The following is a 23,848-nucleotide window of genomic DNA, read 5'->3' as shown; positions in this document are numbered from 1 at the left end:
AGCATGAAGCCCTGCTCTCCATGGGAAGGGTCCTTGCTTGGACAGTGTTTCCCAAAGTGGGTCCAATGGCCTTGGGTGACAATGACCATGGTCATTTTGGACTGGCTACTTGCGCTGGATATAATAAACTTGAAAGCCACCAGGGAGCCACGTGCCCAGAGAAAGCTGGTCTGCAAGACGAGACTCATGAAGCAGAGGTTCACGGAGGAAACAGTCCTTCATAGAAAGAGATCTGGGTTCTCCTTAGCCTGGCCTCACTCACTGTCCGATAGGATGCCCCAGGCTACTTTCAATAAAGTCCTATCTTATGCTTAAACGAATTGCAGTGGGTTTCTGTTGCTTGATGCCAAACGTCCTGAGACGCCTTGGTTGGATGAACACGTGTGAGATGGGAAAGCTAAAATAAACCCACAACCGTGGAGCAAAACTGAAAATGGGACACAGCTTTATCCCTGGAAATGGATGGATCAATGTAAACCACAGGCCATAAAGGGCAGCACACAAAGAGCCCTTCTGAGGATTAATGGTCTCGTTTGTTGCCTTAAGGGCCCTGGCCAGGCCCATTTAGCTCCTAGGACAAATTGTGCTGAGTATTTAAGTGTGGAGGTACAAAAGGACAGCCCCTGTTCTGTATGCAAGCGCAGAGGGCGAGAGATGGGCTTTCGATTGGGGAGGACTTTGTTTTAATCCAAGCACTGCTGCTTCCTAGAAGGATGATCGTGGGCTAATAATTTGATCCCTCTGAGCCTTCCTCTCTACACCAGCAAAATGGAGTTTCCTAATTTTGAGCACCTGAGGAAACCACAGACAAAGCGCCAAAGCTACACCTGACACAGAGTGGAGGCAGGGGAGGGGGTGCGGGTGGTGGTGGTGGGGGAGTTGCCACGTGGTGGCTGTGACTAGACCACTTGAAGATTCAAGCACTTCTCCAAGTGTGAGCCTCACACTCATTTCTGAAAACGTGTTTTGAGAAAATTCACCAGGCGCCACCAGTAGTTTGCAAGGAATCTTCACATAAAGCCATCTCCAGGAAAACGGCAGCAGGGCCACGTAGGTAAGACCAGTTGAGGCAGCCCTGGGGTCAGCCTTGCACAAGGCTTGGTTCCTCAAGGTACGTGATGGCAACTCTCATGGCGTCCGTTTTGTTTGTTTTCAGTCTAACGCCGAGTTGTCTGTGTATTCAGAGCTAAGTGGCTGGTACTAGGAGCCACGGCCATCAGGATTCTAGCCACCGTCTTCCTGGTGAGTCCCCAAGCACATTTGCCGGGATTTTAATGGGAAAATGTCCCTGATTAGCTACATTTGGGAATCTCCAAATTAAACAGTCTATTCATTCAACACATTTTTATTGAGCACCTACTATGTGCCACATCCTAGGGATAATCAGCAAACAAATGGATCAAGTCCCTGCTGACACAGAGGGCACATCTTGGGTGGAGGGGGGACATAAAATAAACCGATAAATAAAAATAGTGTGCAATGTCAGAAAATGAGAAGTGCTGTGAAGAGAAACGAGGCAGGGTAAAGGATAGATGAGAAGGGATCACAGATCTGGGCGATCAGGAAAAGTCTCCGAGGGAAATAACATTGCAGAAAAGTGACGAGTGAGCCACATGGATATCTGGGTGCAGAGAATTCCAGAAAATCTCTCAAATGTCTGTGCGCATTATGAATCTCCAAACAGATGCTGTATGACGTCGCATTTCCCAAACCCATTTGGCCACAGAAACTCTTTTTCCCCACAGAGCATCTTCCAGGGTCAGCTTTCACAGAACACCCTGCAGGGTATGGTGATGGTCCAAATCTGATATTCTGCAGGGGGAGAAACAGGCCCAGAGCAGACAAGGGTTGTCCGAAGTCCTACAGCTCATTGATGAAGTTGTCCATTAGCTTTCTCGCTGTGTGGCGTTCAGATCGCATATCACCAGTAAGGGCAAGCCACTAAGATGGCCCAGCGCCTGACAGCGGTGGTGGTGGGCAGCGGGGTAGAAACAAGTTCATGGGTCCAGGATGAGCCAGGCACAGGCGCCTGGAACCTCCAGCTCAGACCTCCCTGTGTCCACTCCCCGACAGGGAAGCGTGTGCCTCTGATGGGAAGCCTGCACCCCCTCATGACAGCCTCATGGCAGAGGGGTGGATGCTTTCCAAAGTTCTTGCCACCTGTGTGGGTGGTGGTTCACAAGGCACCGTCAGACCATTCAGAAGCACCTTTCACGCTGAGCCGACAGGAGAAAGCCATTCCCCGGTTTCTTTTTAGCAAAGCAGCTGGCCTAGGAAGCGATGTCCGAGAGTGCCTGAAGATGGGATGGTACGTGACAGCGAGCCACAGCACATCAGGCTCAGATCCTCCGATAACTGAAGGAGAGTAGTGGTCAGGAAACCTGCTCTCCTTGGACACTGTGGAGCAAGCTGACCGAGAGGGAGGGAAAGATAGGGAAATACGAGCGCACAATACACAGATGCAAATTTCTCCAGAAAAGCCACTAGAGAGAACATGTATACACGTGCACCAGACACCTTTAAAACGTAGCCCTGGCAACAGGAGTTTCCTCGGGGCCAACCCGCCTGACTGCCATGTGTGTCATCAGACCCCTGGAGCTCTGCACTTTCCAGGAAGGCAGTTAGGTGGATGACATGCTGATACAAGCCGACCAGCTCCCAGATGCAACATGGGACAAAACGTTCTCAACTTGCAGTGACACTCTTAAGGATTCAAGGCAACGCCAGAACTGAATGTTCTCACTTCAGATCAGTGGTTCTCAACCAGGATCGGTTTTGCCCCCCAGGGGACATTTGGCAAAGTCACAGTGGCCGGAGGGGGAGCTGCTGCTGGCATCTAGGAGAGCAGGGATTCTGCTAAACCTCCACCAATGCATAGGACAGTCCCCACAACAAAGAACTGTTCTACCCCACAGTCAATGGGGCCGAGTTTGAAAAAACGCTGCCCTGGACAAAGGAAAATCCATTCTCTTGGACGGTGAGGATTCCCGTCATAGAGCCTGGCCACCCGGTGTCAGTTCCATAAGAGAGAAGTGGGAAACAGTCATCCTTGGAGACCAGTCTGAGTGTGGTACTTACCATTTTCCTTTAAAGAAACAGTCTTTTAGAAAGACTGTTTTCCTATCCCTCCCCAATCCAGAACTATAAATCAAATTCCCCATGGCATGATATAAACAGACTTCTCTTCCCTTTCTCCTTTTCTCTATCTCCAGTCCCAACTCTGTGCATTAAAACCTGGAATTTAATTGTAATATAAAAAATGTGGGGGGCTTCCCTGGTGGCGCAGTGGTTGAGAGTCCGCCTGCCGATCCAGGGGACACGGGTTCGTGCCCTGGTCCGGGAAGATCCCACATGCCGCAGAGCGGCTGGGCCCATGAGCCATGGCCGCTGAGCCTGCGCTCCGCAACGGGAGAGGCCCGCGTACCGCAAAAAAAAAAAAAAAAAAAAAAAAAATGTGGGAAAGAAAAGAGTCAGTAGTAGTTACAAACTCAGATTGATTTTGAGAAGTTTTAGATTATTTAAAAGCATACTTGGAGCTAATGGAGGGTGAATAACAACAACAACAACAAAACCAACTAGAATACAATTTGGGAAGCAAAAGTTATGGCAAAAACCCTTCTGGGCTATAGGTCTTCCTTATCAGAAAAAAGAGCCAATGTCAAACAATACAGCATGCATCTCAGAGATAACTAGGCTCAATACTGTATAAAATTTGGGAGGTGCGTGGGAACTTTAAACGCAAGAAAATATCCTTAGTGTTTATCCTCAAGATGACTTATTTCAGAATGCATCCTTGATGATTATGTCCAGTCAAGAAAAATCACCAGCATCTACTTTAACAAAACACAAAAGAGAGAAAAATCATATAATAATGTAAGAGCAAGCTTTTTCCTTCACTTTTTGGGTAAAACTTGACAAGCTGTGAATATATGTGTTGGTAAGAGAAATTGTGTGAATACTTGATATAAACAAGTGAATAAATGTACCTGCCTGGGCTTCCCTGGTGGCGCAGTGGTTAAGAATCCGCCTGCCAATGCCAGGGCTCGAGCCCTGGTCTGGGAAGATCTCACATGCCGCTGAGCAACTAAGCCCATGCGCCACAACTACCGAGCCTGTGCTCTAGAGCCCGTGAGCCACAACTACTGAGCCCGCGTGCCACAACTACTGAAGCCCATGTGCCTAGAGCCCGTGCTTCGCAACAAGAGAAGCCACCGCAATGAGAAGCCTGCGCACCGCAATGAAGAGTAGCCCCGCTCACCGTAACTAGAGAAAGCCAGTGCACAGCAAAGAAAGACCCAACGCAGCCAAAAATAAAAATAAATGTACCTGCCTTATCTACATGCTGCCTCTTTCAAAGCTGAACAACAACCACAAAAAAGATAAAAGCTGCATTTTTTTTTGTTTCTGGCAAATTAGTTGTCTGTTTTAAAAATCAGATTCAAAGTATGAGCCCACAGATTGACTTTTTGATTAGGAAAGGACACACCATTCTAGCAGTTGCCAATGATAAATTCATTTTAGCACCAAATGGGTTCTTTTAAATCAGCACAAAAGCATCAGAGAGAAAGATTCAGGAATACACATCTCACAGGAGATGCCGTGAGCGGAAGAGAGCAATAATTTGAAAGGTAGTGCTAAGTTTATTGAAAATATCCACTCAATCAATTAAAATGACAAAGAGGAATTGGGACCAAAAAAATCTAACTGCTATTTACGATAAAAGTTGATTTTGATGTTTATTTCCCGAGTTTAAAAAAATAAATTTAAGACCTAAGAGTTTTCCATTGACCTGAAAGCAGTAAAAATTGTCCATTCATCTTCCCTCAGGCCAATAATAGAAAGGTCTCAAGGGGCAGAATAGGAGCCAGAAATAAGATTGAAGGGGAAACAGTAAGGAGATGCACATCAAATGACTAAATTCTATGCGTAGGTTAAAAACAGACCATCTCATTGTCCTGCTTCATGTATAGCTGAATTCTCAGATGTGTACATTTTTATATGTACTTCCTTTCACTGAAACATATAAGTAAGAGCAATATGATTTTATCTCTATGGATTTCTTCAGGTCAGGGTTTCTCAGCTTTGGCACTAATGACATTTGGTGCCAGAGAGCATTTATGTGAGGGGGGGGCCGTCCTGTGCACTGTAGGATGTTTAGCAGCGTCCCTGGCCTCTACCTACTGGATACCAGTAGCTCCTCCCAGGTGTGACAATCAAAAATGTCTCTAGACATTGTCAAAAGTCCCCTGGGCGGCAAAATATCCCTAACTGAGAGCTACAGCTTTAAGTCTACTGGGGGAAAATGCAGTATGGAGAAGTAGAAAAAAAACAGTATCAGCTGGGTGGCAATTTTCATGTTTGTAAAAGGAAGATGTTGGTAACTGCATTCAGTCACAGGACTGGAAGAATCAAATGACTAAACTATAATGTTATATGTAATGAAAATGCTACAAAAGGGAGAGTTTTGAATAGGAATCGTGCTAGAGCTCATTTTGTCCAACTTCCTTGTACAGAGAAGGAAAACTGAGAGGCAGAGTTGTTTGTCTAAAGACCACACCAATGCAATACAAACATAGGTGGTTACAATTAAATACTGCGTAGTTTCCACCTGGAAAAACAAAAACGCAGGAGCCAACCTGCATGAACCCCTGAAGTGACATAGTATGAGCCTCAAACCAAATAATGAGTTCAGTGGATTAAAACACATCTACACTGTTTAAATCGAAGACTTCTAACGATTTTTTTTTTTTTTTTTTTTTTTTTTTTTTTTTTGCGGTACGCGGGCCTCTCACTGCTGTGGCCTCTCCCGTTGCGGAGCACAGGCTCTGGACGCACAGGCTCCGTGGCCATGGCTCACAGGCCCAGCCGCTCCGCGGCATGTGGAATCTTCCTGGACTGGGGCACGAACCTGCGTCTCCTGCATCAGCAGGCGGACTCGCAACAACTGCGCCACCAGGGAAGCCCCCTAATGATATTTTTGAAAACTCCCTGGTCACTTTGGCAGCTGCTTCTTTGAATACTGACACATAGAAGGAAAGAACCAATCTTTTATTCTGCCTTTCCTGAACCAACTGTATTTTATGATAAACAAAAATGGTTGATGAAGGATTCTAGCTAATAATTACCAAAGGAATAACAATCAGAAAAAAATCACAACTCTGTGACCCCACAAGAAATACGGATCCAGGCAATGATCCTCAAAGGATGCTAAAACTATTAGGCAAAAAGTTGATGGATGAGCTCAAGTGCCCACTTACAAATGAATCGATAAAACAAGGTATATACACACAATGAAATATTATTCAGCCTTAAAAAGGAAGGAAATTCTGACACATGCTACAACATGGATGAACCTGGAGGATATTATGTTCAGTGAAATAAGCCGATCACAAAAAAAGACAAATACTGTATGATTCCACTTATATGAGGTCCCTAGCGTAGCCAGATTCATAGAAGTAGAAAATAGATGGGCGGTTGCCAGGGGCTGGGGTAAGGGGAAAATGGAGAGTAGTTGTTTAAGGGGTACAGAGCTTCGGTTTTACATGATGAAAAGTTTTTGGAGGTTGGTTAAACAACAATGTGGATATCCTTAACATTAGTGAACTGTATATTTTTAAATGGTTAAGATGGTAAATGTTATGTTATGTATATTTTACCATAATTAAAAATTAAAAATATTAATTATTGGGGGAAAAAAAAGCTGTTGGGGACTTTGTAATGGATGGCTCAGTCTGTTAGCACTGGACCTACTGTTCAATCTCAATATCATTAAAAACGGGATGACCAGACATTATGTGCTCACTGTGCGATGCTGGACGGATCACACAGTACCGCCTATGAAGGCGTCTGGACAACAAAAAGACTTTGATCTCCTCAGACCTCTAGATCTAACTATTAGTTTACAGGAAACATGGGGAAAAGAGGAACAAGTTAACTGAAACCAAGAAGAAGTGATCAGCCACATCCAGGATGTGAATGTTCTACAGGACAAAAGACCCAGTTTCTCCAACAAATCAGTGGCTGGGGGATAAAAAAGGTCAGGGGCGGGGAGTTGCTGTTACAGAATTAAAGACATTTCAGAGACATTTCACATAACAACCAAATGTGATGTGTGGACCTTGTCTGGAAACCAACAGTAAAAAAGATATCTCTGAGGGAATCAAGGAAATGTGAGCATGGACTGAATATTAGATGGTATTCAGGAACGATTATAAGTATTTTTAGCTGTGATAATGTCAAGGCAGGGATAAAGTAAAGAAAAAAAAGTCTTTTCAGTTAGGATGTCTTTATGGGTGAAATGACACAACTTGCTCTAAATTAACCTAGAAAAAAACTCAAAAAGGAAGAAAAAAGAATGAAAGAACATTGGGAAAATGTGGAAGCTGGATGAATACATGGAGTTAATTGCACTCTTCTCTAGTTTTGTGTGTGTTTCCAAAATCCCATAATAAAAAACAATTTTTATGTAGGCAATCTCAAAGGAACATACAGACACACAACACAAACAGAGTGAGCTACAACCAAAGCGTAAGCAAATGAGGAAGCCATTACGTAAGCAAATGAGGAAGCCATAAGTGCAGGAAACGGGAGATTAAGCCCCGGGCCTTTGCAAAGTGAGCTAACCGAGTCTAAGATGCCTGTATTAAGCTGGCACTCTCAAAGATGCTCTACACCCTGGCAAGAGGAGGGCTTAAAAAAATTTTTTTTTCTGGACTTTCAGAAAGGGGAGCCTATGAAAACCTGTAGTTTTCAATGTGGCTCTGGAGGGGAAAACTAATAATGGCCACAATAATGATGATGATGATGACCATCCCGAAGGTTTGTAAACACGTGGGGCTGGGGCTCAAGTTTATACTCCATGTATTCAGTGGGAAAACTCCAAGCTGAGGAAATAAATGTCAGTGTTCAGAGGTTATTAGCATCCCCGGCATCCAGCTAAAACAGACAAAAAAGACTTCCCAGAGAAAAGCAGCCAGGAATCAGACCCCTCAGGATTCCCACAGATTAAGTTCAATCAAAATGAGATCACAGTCAAATTACTAAACATCCAAGCAATAAGTCAGTATGAGCCAGAGTAAGCAGAAACAACAAACAAGACATTGAGACACCCCCCCCCGCCACTCCCACCCAAAGACTTCAGATGTTGTAATTATCAGATAACAGATTCTAAAATCACTATGTATTCAATATTTTTTTTAAAAGAAGGTTTTTAAAATGATCAAGGAATGAGACTATCAAAAATGGCCAGACGGGCTTCCCTGGTGGCGCAGTGGTTGAGAGTCCGCCTGCCGATGCAGGGGACACGGGTTCGTGCCCTGGTCTGGGAAGATCCCACATGCCGCGGAGCGGCTGGGCCCGTGAGCCATGGCCGCTGAGCCTGCGCGTCCGGAGCCTGTTGCTCCGCAACGGGAGAGGCCACAACAGTGAGAGGCCCGGGTACCGCAAAAAAAAAAAAAAAAAAAAAAAAAAAAATGGCCAGGCATTTGTCCTCAGGAGTTTGTGGGAGCACAAGAGAGCTATTTGACCCCTGTACTTTTGGCTCTTCCATTCTGGTGGGAAAAACAGATTTATTTACAGAATCAAATTATGCTGGCAATAAAAATTCAAGTGCTTCCAGGAGCCAGAGAGGAAATGTGAGCAGTGCATTGGGCAGGCAGAACATAGGCTGTATCTAAAGAGGGAGCCTCGGGCTTCCCTGGTGGCGCAGTGGTTGGGAGTCCGCCTACCGATGCAGGGGACGCGGGTTCGTGCCCCGGTCCGGGAAGATCCCACATGCCGCGGAGCGGCTGGGCCCGTGAGCCATGGCCGCTGAGCCTGCGCGTCCGGATCCTGTGCTCTGCAACGGGAGAGGCCACAGTAGTGAGAGGCCCGCGAACCGCAAAAAAATAAAAATAAAAAAAAATAAAAGTAAAATAAAGAGGGAGCCTCTTCTCAGCCCCAGCAGATTGTTGATCCATATACAAGAAGAGAGTCCAGGTATTGCCAGATATTCCCATTTTCCAAAAAAAAAAAGGCATAAATCCAGATGTTAATGATCTGTACATGTCGGCTACTGTGGTAGATATCTGGTTTTGTCACCTAATAACAATTCACCTCTCTTCTAAAATATTATGGTGTTACGATTCCCCTTTGGGAACAACACCTTTCTCCTAGTCTCAGTCCAGTGTCTCAGAGACGGTGTTGATTCCACCTCTGGCTGCAGGGATGGGCATGTGGCTCAAGCTCAGCCAATCACAGCAGAGCAGTCTCCTGGGCCACCATAATTGGCTCAGGAATGGGCCTGTGACCCACCCAGAGAAAATGAGAAGCAGTGAGGCCATTGGGGGAAGCTTAGGAAAAAGACTCTTATCCTTCCCTATGGAATTCAAAGCTGAGAAGATGTAAGGGCTGGAGCTTTGGCAGCCTTTTAGTGACCATTATACAGAGATTCTGTCTAAGGTTGGATCCACATGGTCAAAAGAATCCCTGATAGCTGGAGAGAGGCCAAGGCCTCATGAAATCATCTGAGCCTGAACCCAGAGGTTCCCTCTAGACTTTTCATTTTTGGTAATCGGTGAATTTGCATTCATGCTGAAGACAATTTGAATAGGCTTCTCTGTCACTCCACAGAAAGAGGCCTATCCCTTCAGCAACTAATTAACAGTCTTTTAACACACTGGGAAAGCCAGACAAACATATCTGAGGGCTGACCATGGACCTTCAGTTTGCAATCTCAGCACCTGGCCACCCCTCTCCTTCTGTACTACTGTACCTAGCTTCTCTTATTTCTCATCTTCTAGCCTCCATTCCCACTGCTCCTTCCTTGTACCATACTCTTCTCTCCCTGCTCTACCTCCTGAAATCCTACTCATCCTTCAAAACTCAAGTCAAATGGTTCCTTTTTTCTTAGCGCCTTTCCTTAACCCCACCCTAAGCCCTACCCCAGGCAGAAGAAGATACCTCTCCCTCCATTCCCAGGCCCCTCTGACCCCCCGATGAACACTCAGCCCTTCTGCTGAGGATCCTAATTACCCAGCAACATTCCTGTCTCCCCTGCTTCTTCGTGATCCAAATTCAGACCCAGATTAGAAGGGATGATATTTGAGGCTTAAGTTTCAAAAAACAATCAGTTCTTAGGAGAAGTCAGAAAACATGGTGAAAGATGAGGATGTGGGTAAGGGATTAGAAAGAAAAGAACAGTTGTTCCGGGGAAAAGAGAGGGTCTCTGTGGAGTGCAGTGAGGAAGGAGGAAAAACTGGACATATTTAGACCAAACGAAATGATTCAGAGGAAACCTGAGAAGCAATGTCTAGAGAGGCGTGAGGTTGATCTGACTGGAAAGGAATATAAAAAATGTGTGACGGGAATGACCCAAAACAACAACGACAAAATGCCCAAAATAGGTGCACTGTTCACATGAGAAAAGAATGCAGACAGCAGCAAGACGCTGAGAAACCTCCAGAAAACAAGAGAGAAGGTGACAAAGGATGAGGTCATCTCAAACCAGATAAACTGGAAGGCGTTCTATTGATTGAAAGGGTTTTTCAAAAGCTAGGGCTCATGTTGACTTGCCACTGATGGAAACTCAGGGCACCGAGGCCTTCTGGAATTTTCTGCTCAGCAGACAGACACAGGGAGGGTCCCAGGAGGCCATTTGCTAGATGTAGCAAAAGAGCTACCATGGGTCAAAGGTCAAAACAAGCAAGGTGTCAGTTTATGAGCCACCCCAGGCAAGCACTGTCTCGCTTTTTACTTCTAAGGACCGTGGGACCTTGTCCACAGTTCCCATGCCTCCTACCCCGGGACCAGTTCTTTCTTCATGTGATAAAATACCTAAGCCGGACAGTATCCAATCACAGCGGCCCTTAACCTTTGTTGGGGACATATCTGGTTGAGGCTCTGGGCCCTCTTCCCAGAAAAACGCACACAGCCTCAGACACAACAAAGTTTCCTTCCCATTTAAGCAGCTTATACCCGCCCTGGGGCCCATCTCTTGAACAATAGTTCCTAAACTCATTCCCTTAATCAAAAACACATTTATTGAGTGCCAGCTACCTGCCAGGTACTGCTCCGGGCACCAAGGACACAGGGATCCTCTCCTCGTGGAGTGGACCTTCCAGTTTATATCTGAGCCCTCAAATAGCGGCCCGGGAATTCAGTGATTCTGACATGGGGCCAGAATTAGGACCTGTCGTCCCAAACAGCCCCAGCTCAAACACTCCTTCTGTAAGGAGAGAGGGGAGGAGTGTATTTAAAGCATGTGCTCTAACTGGGAAGCTCATAGCCTGCTGAGGGAGTGTAGAGGGTACCTGCACTTGGGAAAAATGTTTGGCAGAATCTCGTAAAGCCGGACGTACGTGTGACCCAGAAATTCTACTCCTAGATATATACCCAAGAGATATGTGCACATGTGCATACAAAAAGGTATACACAATAGCCCCCAATTATCCCTGGTGTTCACACCTCTGTGTCCCCTCCCCTTGAGACTGTACTGTATTTCTAATCAGATGCTGCAAAGGTGATGGGGATGTCATTTCTGTGATTATGTTACAGAAGATAGTAACTTCCATCTTGCCTGGAGACTCTCTCTATGGACTCTCACTGGCTTTGATGAAGCAAGCCACCTTATGGAGAGGCCCACATGGCAAGAAACAGTGCAGGATCTCTGGCTAACAGCCAGCAAGGAGGCGAGGCCCTCAGACTAACTAACAACCTGCAGGGAACTGTATCCTGCCAACCACCACATGAACTGGAAAGTGGATCCTTCCCCAGCTGAGCCTCAGATGAGACCCCAGCCCTGGCCACCTCCCTGATTGCAGCCTGGGAGAGACCCTGAGCAGAAAACCCAGCTAAGCAGTGCCTGGATTCCTGACCCACAGAAACTGTGACATAAGTGTGTGTTTTTTGGAGCCGTTAAGTTTGCCATAATTTGTTCTGCAGGAATAGATAACAGAGTGTAATGCAACGCAGCAGTGAGAATGAATGAACCACAGCTACATCAGACAACGTGGTCGAATCTCACATAGTTGAGTGAAAGAAACCAGGCAGCAAATGGAATCTGTAAGATTCCATTTACATGAAGTTAAAAAGCAAGCAGAACTAATCTATGATTGGAAGTCAGACAAGCGGGAGGGGGTAACCAGAAGGGAGCACAGGGAGACTTCTTGGAGGGGCGGGGGCGGGGGGTGATGTTCTGCTTCTTGATCTGGGTTCTGGTTAGGGTGGGTGCATACACTTTGTGAAAACTCTCCAAGCGTACACTTATCATTTGTGCTCTTTTCGAGATGTATATTATGTTTTGAAAACAAAAGTTTACAAAAAAGACAGTATGCTGGAGTCAAACAGCTAGGGTTCGAATCTTGGACCTATCACTTACAGGATTTGTAACTGGGCAAGTTACTTGACTTTTCTGAGCCCGCTTCTGTAAAATGGGTTGGGCTAAGAATTAAATAAAACAGTGCATGGCATAGCGGCTGGTACCTAACAAGCCTCAATAAATATTAGCTAGTTTGGTTAACCTCATTCATAATGGTTCATTGTTAATCTCAAAAAAAAAAAGTAGTGGAGGTTGACTTGCCTGGATGCCTGGGAGTCGAATTTACAGAGTTGTCCTGCAGGTGCCAACCCACAGAGACCAGCTGGATTCTCAGAACCCCTCTAGCAGTGATCAGGGGAGGAGCTCAGCCTGCCTCTGACACCCACGCCCAGAAACGTCCCTGGGCAACAAGCAAGATGATAGGCGAGTGTTCAGAGGTCAAGTTTGCTCTGGGTTGGGACTGAGACGATGTAAATCAAAGTTCTCCCCAGGATGTTTGTGATCGGATTGAGATGGTGCTGTCCTCCCACATCATCAAGAAAACAACAAAAACAAACAGACAGACAGACAGCAATGCGGACATTCACAGAAGGAGTCTGTGGTATCAGGCACAGTTTAGTACTTCACACATATTAACCCATTTGATCTTTACAGTCAATGCGGTTATTACCTCCATTTTACAGGTGAGAGAAGTGAGGTACAGACAGAATAAAACAAACAAACAAACAAAACCAGGCCCATCAGAGGTGGGATCAGCACCCTTCATCTGCAGTTTTCAAACAGAACATACAGACTGGCCTCCCTGGCAAAGCTTTTTTTCTTTTTTCTTTTTTCTTTTTTTAGAGAGAGTGGCTTTTTGTTTTTGTTTTCATTTTTTTTAATTAATTATTTATTTTTGGCTGTGTTGGGTCTTCGTTTCTGTGCGAGGGCTCTCTCCAGTTGTGGCAAGCGGGGGCCACTCTTCATCGCGGTGCGCGGGCCTCTCACTATCACGGCCTCACCCGTTGCGGAGCACAGGCTCCGGACGCGGAGGCTCAGCGGCCATGGCTCACGGGCCCAGTTGCTCCGCGGCATGTGGGATCCTCCCAGACCAGGGCTCAAACCCGCCTCCCCTGCATTGGCAGGCGGATTGTCAACCACTGCGCCACCAGGGAATCCCCCTGGCAAAGCTTTGGTTTGCAAGAGATGAATGTCCCAACCAGCCTTGTCTCTATCTGAGAAAAAACCTGGGTGTCTTCTCATTTTCTGACAGGGGAAGCAGGTGAGCACAGCTGCAGAAGGCCTCAGTTACCAGCTGTTATTTTGTGGTTTGAATTTATTTTTGTGAACCTGTGTGTGTGTGTGTGTATAAAAACCTGCATTTCCTTAGCCCATAGGGTCAGGTTATTAATGGACTGTGGAGCCTCTAGTGGCCCTTTGCTCTCCCATCTGTCACCCTACTCAACAGCTTAGCTACTTCCTGCTCTTCGAGCACTCTCTCTTTTACTCTCCCTTTCTCCTGTTCCAGCTCTTTCCCTGGCTCTCTCTTACCCCTTAAAGGCTGGGCAAGCTCCCTACCTCTTCCGGGCCAGAGGCCAGCATTCATTTCTTGTTGGAATGCAGGAGACAACAAGCAGGTCTGGGGAGGGGGCAGAGTGGATGGGCTCTCCCAGTCAAGGACAGCCCAGGGAAGGTATGCGGCCGAATGAGATTTTATGGGGCAGAGGTCCTGCAGGGAAGAAGCCCAGTGGGTGGCAGGAGAGGTCCGTGGCGAGCCCCAGCTACCCCCTCCTGGCTCAGCCCCCTTCCCCTCTTGCTGCGGGCACTGCCGAAACTTCAGGACAGCCGGAAGCCCAGATGGTTCAGGGCTGAGGGAAAGCAGGTGGTGAGCATGGGTGTCTCGTGGCTGTGACACCTGTCACCTGTAGTCCCGGGGGAAAATACCTTCCCATCACAGTCATCTAGATTCAAATCTTTTTCTGGCTGTGCCACCTTGGGCACATACCTCCATGTTTCTTGAGCCTTATTTTCCTGTTCAAGTGGGAGTGATTTGATAGAAATAATACCCATCACGACATTTTTGAGTGCTTCTCTGCTGAGCTCACTGTTCCAGGTGTTTCACACACACCTACTGCCCCAGGTTATGGTGAGGATTAAATGAGATGATCCACAGGAAGGACTGAGACAGTGCCCTGCAGGTGGAAAGCCCAGAGTTAACATCACTCACTCCAGTATTATGAGGACAGCTGGGAACGACGAAGCTGGGACCTGAACCCAGGCCTTTCAGACACCAGCATTCTGATGCTGATGGAGATACAGTACAGCCTTGGTAGCCACCCAGAGCTCAATGAGATTGATTGCTTACAGGCATCACCAAGGAGCCCATATACTCTAGAAACCTCTTTTTTTTTTTTTTTTTGGCCATGCCGTGTGGCTTGCGGGATCTTAAATCCCCCACCAGGGATTGAACCCGGGCCACGGCAGTGAAAGCACCAAGTCCTAACCAGTGGACTGCCAGGGAATTCCCCAGGTGCAGTATTTTTAACACCCCATCATTGCAAAGTACAACTCTCACTCAGCCCAGGACATGCTATTATAAAGCCATGAGTTATTGGGGTATTTTATTTTCTGTTTTTGAAATTTCAGTGGATGACATGGAACTGGGTTTTAAGACTTTCACACACCCTCTGAGATGACTGTGCCAACCTGTGGGGAGCAGCAGGATACAATCAAGAGTTGGCAATTTCTGCTCCAGGGAGTCTGAATGTCAGCTTTGTTCTCCGTTTTGTATTTCGTCATTGAGAGATGGACTAATGGCAAATATGCTCTCCCAAGCCTATCAGGGGGCCATGGGCTGCTCCGGCTCCAGGCTGGCCTGGATGGGCTCCGTAGGGTCTGGCTGGCAGTGAGCAGGGTTGTGTTCTGTGCTCATGTTGGTGACACTGAAGACAAGCATGGAGATGGGGGTGGGGCTGGGGAGGGCCATGGCTACAGAAGCCTAGGTCCTGGGGTAAGGACAGTTCAGCTCAGCAGCTCAAGAGGTAGGAGGCAAGGCTGTGGGCGAGTGGCAAGGGCTGCCCCTGTTCCTTCACTCATTCATTCATTCAGGCACTGTTCTAGGTACTGGTGATGCAGTAGTGAACAAAAGAGAAAAAAAATCCCTGCCCTCATGGAGCTTAAGTTGGAGGGCAGGGGGGTGTTGGGAGTGGGGAGACTGACAACAAATAAGATAAGGAAACTAAATAAATAGCATGTTAGAGGAGTGGTAAGATGAAGGGAAGAGCAATAGAGTGAGGTGTTTGTTTTGTTTTGTTATTCATGTTTTTTGGGGGGTTTTTGGTGGCGTCATGGGGCTTGCAGGATGGACCAGGGATCGAACCGGGCAGTGAAAGCACCGAGTCCTAACCACTGGACCGCCAGGGAATTCCAAGACCATTTTAAATAGGGTGATATTTGAGTAAAAATCTAAAGGAGCTGAAGGAGATCCCTGGGGGAAGTGCCTGGTAGGCAGAAGAAACAGTAACTGCAAAGGCCCTGAGGCAGAAATGTGCCTGGAGAGTTGAGCCTGACCCTCTCTGTTCATCTGAAGTTACCACTCAGGGCCCCAGTCTCTGTGGTCACTCCTCATACTTTCCTAGGGTCTTTCTGGTCGAAGGAAACTAACCCAAGCAGAACCTTCCAGGCAGACTGAGGGCCTGGAAGAGATTTCCAGGGACAAGTTCTGGGAGGGCTCTGTGATTCAACTGCGGGGTTGAATAAATCCTGAGGTTTTGCCAAGGTTTTAACAAGGAATTTGCAAGAATGCAACAAATTCATTCCTGGACCATGCTCCAGAGCTGCTTAATCAGAATCTCTGAGGTCTGTGCCAGGGAATGTGCATTTCTAAGAGCCTCTAGGCATGTGGGAGCATCTTTACCATATATTCCATCCCATATCGATTTCCATGATTTTTCTCTTATATCTTCTTCTAATTGACTAGAGTGGGGTCTGCCATCTTTCATCTTTCTTAGATGAATATTTTGAGTTTGTCTTGGGGCACCTTGTCAGTCATTTCCTGCCAGGGAAATGAGGCATTCTGTAGGTAGTCAGCGGGGCTGTTCTGCTCCCACACCAAAAGGGTTGATCTGAAAAAGGTGACATGGGGTGAGGGGAGATAGTTGGGATTTGCATGTCTTCTGCACACGCTCCTTCCCCCCCCCCCCGTCCCGTGCCCATGGGGGGTGCGGGCTTCTTAAGGATCTGATCCAGGTCAACACTGGGGCCACCGTCTGACACTTGTAGGGACTCAGGTGATGTTTGTTGAAGTAAAGAACACATGAATGAATAAACGTGAGTTTTGACAGGGAAGGACAGGAACAGTAAGGTTGTGGGCTTGTAAATACCCTTTCCCTAGCACGTGGAAGAATCTTCCATTCTTTCAAAATTGTTCCTTCCACCCCATCCATCTCCCATCTCCACCCCCACCCCCAGAAGTGATGGTCCCCCCAGCTTACTCTATTTTCTCCTCCACAACAGAGAGAACTAGAGATTCGGGTGGGACGGGGGTAGTAACCTCCAAGCTTCTCGTGGTTCAGCTCCATTACCCTCCCACGCCTGACCACCCCCTCCTCAACGCACCTAGCCTAGAGCTAAGGTCAGTAGGAAGGATTCTTGAGTCTGCTCCTTCCCCGCTGTAAAACTTTGGGCTACTTATGTGAACACTGAACCCGTTTCCCCATCCTTGAAACGGGGCCGGGGACCTCTACGCGGCAGGTCGGGGAAGGCTCGCAGCGCTGCAGCGGGCTGTAATTGGCCGGGTGCTCCCAGCGCACCGCCCCTCGTCCTCTGGCGCCGCGCACGCCACGCCCCTCACCAGCACGGCCGGCTGGGTGGCGTTGCCGTGGCGACGCGCGTACACAGGCCGGGCCGGCGCGCGCGGGCTGTGGGCCGCCGGCTGGAGACTCCGCGGGAGTGCGGCCCGGCGGCCTCGCCCAGAGCGGGCCCGGCGCCTCCCGAGCGGTCAGGGCTCTCGGCGGAGGACGAGGCGTGGGCTTCTTCCTCTGGCCAGGTGAGAGAGGCGCGCGAGGAGGCGGCGGGCGGAAACCTGGGCCGGAGGAGGCCATCCCTGCGAAGTCAAGGGCGTTGGGGTAGGCAGGGGACCCGCCCCACCCGAGTCCGAACTCTCTGATCCAGACTCGGGTCGCCAGAAGCACCCCCAGAGAAGGTGCCCCAACACCAGCCGTTCCTTCCTAAGTGCAGCCCCTACTTCGTCCCCCAGGGTAGCCGGCACGGGAGCTTTAGGCCTCTCCTGGGCACCAGCTCTTGGATGTCCTGTGGGTATAGCTGGGATTAAGAGAGGAACCCCTGTTTCCCCTGATTTATGGACAACACCCACCCAATGGTCAGAGACACACACACACACAGACACACACCCCGCCCCTTACCTGAACTCTCCTTCTTTAAGGAACTTTGAGGCCACTGTAAACCTCAAAAGAAAGTTCGCTCCTATATCCCAATTCTGAGCCATCCAAAGTGGTCAGGGGGGATGGAGATGATTGAAGCTCTTACTCTTTACCGTGGCTGGTGCTCCATGGCACTGAGTAAGAACGAATTCACAGAGCTAAACACATTCAAATTACTTTTACAGTGTTTTCAGGCAAGGAAGCGATGCACAGGGCAAAATTAAGGTGGAGAAATATTGTCCAATCCAAAAGCTAAAGAGATAGAATTTAGGTTTTCCAAGGAGTCATCTAAGATAGATACTGACAGGAAAAATGAAAGGTAGTTACTATCAAAGCTTCCTAGCCAGCTGGCTGTACTGACTTGCTTTGAGGTGTCGTTTGTATTTTCATTCACTCAGCAAATGTTTACCAAGCACCTACTATGTGTCAGGTGCTGCCCCCCCCACCGCCCCCTACCCTGGAGAAGGGGTAATGCACAGAACTGGCAGGAACTGCAAAGGGTCTGACGTTTTACCCTGTTTGAAAGTAAGAGCCTGCCTAGCTTATAGTTACTGGCAGAAGACAAGAGACTCCTGGGCCAGAAACAAAGAACTTTATTACTCACAGCACAGCTGACATAACAGGCAGCCAGAGCTGCATATGCACATTGGTTCCTGTTGCCCGGAAAGTCCCTCGGGGTGGTGCAGAACAGCCATTGTGGATGCTGTGCCCACAGTGGGTCTGTGTGCCAGGTAAGGAACTCCAAACTTAAGGAAACTGCAATCTTTGAAAGGGGCTGCTAGCAAACCTGCCCAACTTTTGCCCCAGAAGGAGCCGTTATCTTTATTATAAACATTACCTATATCCTCCCAGGCTGTTTGCCATACAAGCATTCTCGGAAAGTTAGTGCAAGACAAAATCTTTCAATGCCTTTGCTCTGAAGATGGGTACAAACACAAAATACCCACGAAGAATCGCTTCTTAACAAAATGAACACAGTTCTGGTTTTCCAGGAACATATATCTTAGTGAAAGAGAAACAAACAGCAAGCATAACTAAATAAAGGAACAGAACATGTCAGAGAATGATAAGTACAAGGAAGGAAACACAGCAGGGGAAAACCAGCAGGGGAATAACATGACTGAGGGTGCCTTTAGCCAGAGTGGTCAGGTGGTTGCCCAAGGGGGGACGTCTGAGCAGAGAGGAGACCCCAGCCTTGGGGACGTCTGGGGTGAGAGCTAAAACACAAATATGCGCATGATCCAAGTTTAAGTTTTAGATTAGTGGCGTTTCCTGTGGTTTTCCTGCAGAAGAGACATTTCTTGAAAGTTTACATTTTAGATTAATTCGACTTGAATGTGTTGCTTGATAACATGGTTCTCTGCAATTGAAGATTAATAACTGAGGACAACAGAGCATGGTTCTTTGGGAAGAGGAAATGTCTTTTCCCCTATATACATGACAGCGAACTTAATAAAATTTATTTCTCATTATATGAAAGCATATATATATATATATATATTTTTTTTTTTTTTTTTTTTTTTTTTTTTTTTTTTGCTGTACGCAGGCCTCTCACTGTTGTGGCCTGTCCCGTTGTGGAGCACAGGCTCCGGATGCACAGGCTCAGCGGCCATGGCTCACGGGCCCAGCCGCTCCGCGGCATGTGGGATCTTCCCGGACCGGGGCACGAACCCGTGTCCCCTGCATCGGCAGGCGGACTCTCAACCACTGCGCCACCAGGGAAGCCCGAAAGCATCAATATTTGTGGGACATCCACAGGCCTCAAAGTTTACAAATATAAACTATCCTGCTTATTTTTATTTCTCTTACCCCCAGGTAGGGTCTCATCTTCCTTTCAGAGGATGGAATGCTGGTTTCAAGGACTTTCTTTTATTACATGTCCCAAGTGTCAGCAGACAGTGCAATTCTCCCACCCCTACTCTGCCCCACCAGCAACAGTGGAGGTTTGTACACTGGTTACATGCAAAGGCCCAGAGTTGTCACACACTTACTATTGTGTGACCTTAACTTCTCTGAGTCTCAGTTTCCTCATTTGTAAAGCAGGACAATACTGACACCTACCTCGCAGGGTTGTTCTGAGGATGAAAGGAGACCATGTGTGTAAAAGGATAGCCCAGTGCCTGGCACTTAGTAGGGATTCAGTGATGAAATGATGATGGAAATGTTGATGGAAAGCAGAGCCAGACTGGAGACCCTCTACGGTCACACCTAGATGATTTTTGTTTTTATCCACAGTCTAACAACTTCACACTTCAGTGGCCTTTCAGTTGAAAGAGACTTGGGGACTTCCCTGGTGGCTCAGTGGTTAAGAATCCGCCTGCCAATGCAGGGGACAGGGGTTCAAGCCCTGGTCCAGGAAGATCCCACATGCCTCGGAGCAACTAAGCCCGTGCGCCACAACTACTGAGCCTGCACTCTAGAGCCCGCGAGCCACAACTACTGAGCCCACGCACCCTAGGGCCCGCGTGCCGCAACTACTGAGCCCACGTGCTGCAACTACTGAAGCCTGCACACCTAGAGCCCATGCTCCGCGACAGGAGAAGCCACCACAATGAGAAGCCTGCGCACTGTGAGGAAGAGTAGCCTCTGCTCGCCGCAACTAGAGAAAGCCCGCATGCAGCAATGAAGACCCAACAACACAGCCACAAAAAAAAAAAAAAAAAAAAAAACCGGAAAAAAAAGAAAAGAAACTTTCTTTGACATGGCATTGAGATGGATCAGAATTCAAATATCATGTGAATTATCAACATCTTGGAACCTACTGAAGTCACTGAAATTTTTATGTTTTAAAAAACATGTATAGGGCTTCCCTGGTGGCACAGTGGTTGAGAATCTGCCTGCTAATGCAGGGGACACGGGTTCGAGCCCTGGTCTGGGAAGATCCCACATGCTGTGGAGCAACTAGGCCCGTGAGCCACAACTACTGAGCCTGCGCGTCTGGAGCCTGTGCTCCGCAACAAGAGAGGCCGCGATAGTGAGAGGCCCGCGCACCGCGATGAAGAGTGGCCGCCGCTTGCCACAACTAGAGAAAGCCCTTGCACAGAAACGAAGACCCAACACAGCCAAAAATAAATAAATAAATAAATTTTAAAAACATGTATAGGATTTACTTTGAAATGCATTAAAATATAAAAGGTATAGATGGGTAAATATGTGATAAAGCAAATATAGCAAAATGTCGATTGTAGAATCTGGGTGTTGGTTATATAGAAGTTCACCATCCACTTTCAACTTTTCTGTGTGTTTGACATTTTCATAATAAAATGCCAGGAAAAGATACGTACAGAGTCTTGACCGTACAGCCAAGCTATAATCTTGATATTTTGTCTTTGGAAATCTTTTTTTTTAACCTAAATATATGAAGGAATGCAGTGACTTAAAAAGAAAGTATCTTCTAATGCCCATTTCCTTGATGACTGACTCTTCCGCACTTTAAGAAGCTCTGTAGAAGTTGGGGTTCCTTGAGTCAAAGTTCAGAAGCCCAAGATTAATAACAGTCATAATCACAGTAGGACAAATGGGTGTTTAGTGTAGCAATCACCATTCTAGATGCTTCACATTTAATCCTCACAAAACTCTTTGGGATACAGAGTATTATTAGCCCCATTTTACAGATGAGGAAACAGAGGCATAGAGAGAGAATAAGTAACTCACCCAGAGTCACAGAGCTAGTAAGTGGTGGGTTAGTAACACTGAGTACTTGATTCTGTCAGATAACTAACCCCAAACTAAGCTTAATGGGAGGTGGAGAGCGGTTATCAGTGGAATTCAGATTTGTTTGGGTTTTTTTTTTTTGCTGTTGCTTGTTTGTGCTCTGAGTTACATAAAGGATGTCCTCTTGTGATCAGAACCAAGCTCATCTATGCCAGATATCACTGTTAAAAGGACAGTCTTAAAAATGTGCGGAATTCTAATTGTGATCACTGTTAAATCCAGCTATCCACTCCTACCTCTGCTGACTTCTCCTGTGGACATTATGGTGTATTCCATTCATTCTAAATATGATATTGAATAATTAGAGGACTGTATTTTTCTAACAGAATTGTTTTCTGTAAACCTTTTATAGGGGAAGCAGAGAGTATGAGGGCCTATCTAAAGAGCGCAGAAGGCTTTTTTGTCCTGAATAAAAGCACTACGATTGGAAAGCATGAAGATTCAGACCTTGTTTTAGAGGTAAGACCTCTTCCTACCCAGTCCCCGACCCTCCCTACCCCTCACGCCACCAAAAGTCCTTTCTGTTCTGTGGACTCCAATCTCTTCTAAAGCACAGCCTCTGGCTAACAGTCCCAGCCTTCCTCAGTGTGCCACCAATAACCAGTCCCCGCATGTGCTGGGTCTCCCTGGCACATGTGGTGCGAATGAGCACAGTGCAAAGTGCGATGGGCCCTCTGTCCTTTGCTGACTGTGTCTGCAGTGTCCCACCCTGATGGCGCGGTTTGGAAGGTGGGCATAGAGCTGATGCTTGACCTTCACCTCCTTCGCGTCTGGCAGCCACGGCCACCTGAAGTGCCCAGCTTGAGCAATGGCCTCTCGCCCTTTCCAGAGCTTCTGGAGACTGTGGGCCCCTCGGAGCCGTCCCCCGCCCCCACACCTCCAAGTAGTAAATCAGGGTAAGCCCCGGGCGTGGCCTCAGCGCTCTCTCATTTCCTTTCATTCTCTGAATTAGCTGTGGCTTGGCCCACATTCCCAGCTCATTGACAGCCAAGGAAGTTGGAAGAAATTGTAAGTAAGGAATTATAAAAACAGTGGCTTTGAGCCTTTTAAAATTTTGAAAGGGATTAAAATATTGAAGCAGAAAGAGAAATGCAATGGAATCCCTTTATGACTGTGAAAGGCAGACCTCTCTCAGACTTCACTCGACAGATTTTTTAAAACTTTATTTTGAAATAATTATAGATGCGCAAATCGTAGAGAGAATGGCACGAAGCATGTGTGGAGTTCTGTGCCATTTTACCACGTGTGGATTTGTGTGTGGCCATCAAGATCTAGAAGTATTCCATCATCAGAGATGTCCCTTGTGATACTCCTTTTATAGTCACAATTCCTCCTCCCACCATCGTCCCCACGCCCCTAAAACCACTAATCTGTTCTCCGTCTCTATAATTTTCATCATTTATGTATGACCTTTGCAATTGATTTTTTTTTTTTTTACTCAGTGTAATGCCCTTGACATCCATTTAGGTTATTAGCTTGTTCTTTTATTGCTGAGTAATAGTCCACGGTATGGACGTATCACCTATGTTTAACCATTCACTTTTTGAAGGACATTTTGATTCCATTTGGGGCTATTACAAATAAATCTACTATAAACATTTTTGTACAGGTTTTTGTGTGAACGTAAGTTTTTATTTCTCTGCGATAAATGCTCAGGAGTATGATTGCATGGATTAACATATATGTTAATATATATTCGGTTTGTAAAGAAACGGCCAGGCTTATCCAGCGTGGCTGTACCATTTTTCATTTCCACTAGCCATGTATGAGACACATCCTCACCAGCAATTAGCATAAACACTGTTTTTCATTTTAGCCGTTTTAGTAAGTGTGTAGTGGTATCTCATCATAGTCTTAACTTGCATTTCCCAAATCGATAGTGATGTTAAATGTCTTTTCATGTACGTATTTGCCTTCTGCATATCCTCTTCGGTGAAATATCTCTTCCTGTCTTTTAAGCATTTCTAATCGAATTGTTTGGTTTTTTACCATTGAGTTTTGAGAATTCTTTATGTATTTTAGATGTGAGTCCCTTGTCAGATAGATGGTTTGCAAATATTTTCTCCCATCCATAGCTTGTTTTTTCATTCTCTTAGCAGAATATTTCACAGACCAAAAGTTTTAATTTTTAATGAAGTCCAGGTAGTTATTTTTTTCTTTTATAGATCATGCTTTTAGTGTCATGTCTAAGAACATGCCACCAGGTCCCTGACCCTGAGGATTTTCTCTTATGTTTTCTTCTAAGTGTTTTATAGTTTTATGTTTAAATCTATGAACCATTTTGGGTTCACTGTTGTTTATGATGTGAGATTTAGGTCAAAGTTCATTTTTATTGCATGTGGACATTTAGTTGTTCCAGAGCCATTTGTTGAAAAGACTATCCTTTCTCCATTGAATTGCTTTTGCAGGTTTGTCAAAA

At 46.5% G+C, this 23,848-nt stretch overlaps 1 protein-coding gene across 1 annotated transcript in view; it reads left to right on the top strand.

Annotated features, from left to right (window-relative positions):
• Nucleotides 1-23,848, top strand: part of LOC132515211 (transmembrane protein 51) — a 202,555-nt gene that overhangs the window by 48,847 nt on the left and 129,860 nt on the right. The window contains exon 2 of the mRNA XM_060141381.1: nt 21,782-21,888. Coding sequence (XP_059997364.1) covers nt 21,796-21,888 — 93 coding nt within the window. The 5' untranslated portion in view covers nt 21,782-21,795. The remainder of the gene's footprint in view (nt 1-21,781; nt 21,889-23,848) is intronic.

This window comes from Lagenorhynchus albirostris, chromosome 2 (assembly GCF_949774975.1).
Source record: "Lagenorhynchus albirostris chromosome 2, mLagAlb1.1, whole genome shotgun sequence".
Taxonomy (NCBI): Eukaryota; Metazoa; Chordata; class Mammalia; order Artiodactyla; family Delphinidae; genus Lagenorhynchus; species Lagenorhynchus albirostris.
Note: the sequence above shows the minus strand (reverse complement) of the source record. Positions and strands in the feature narration are given on the sequence as shown.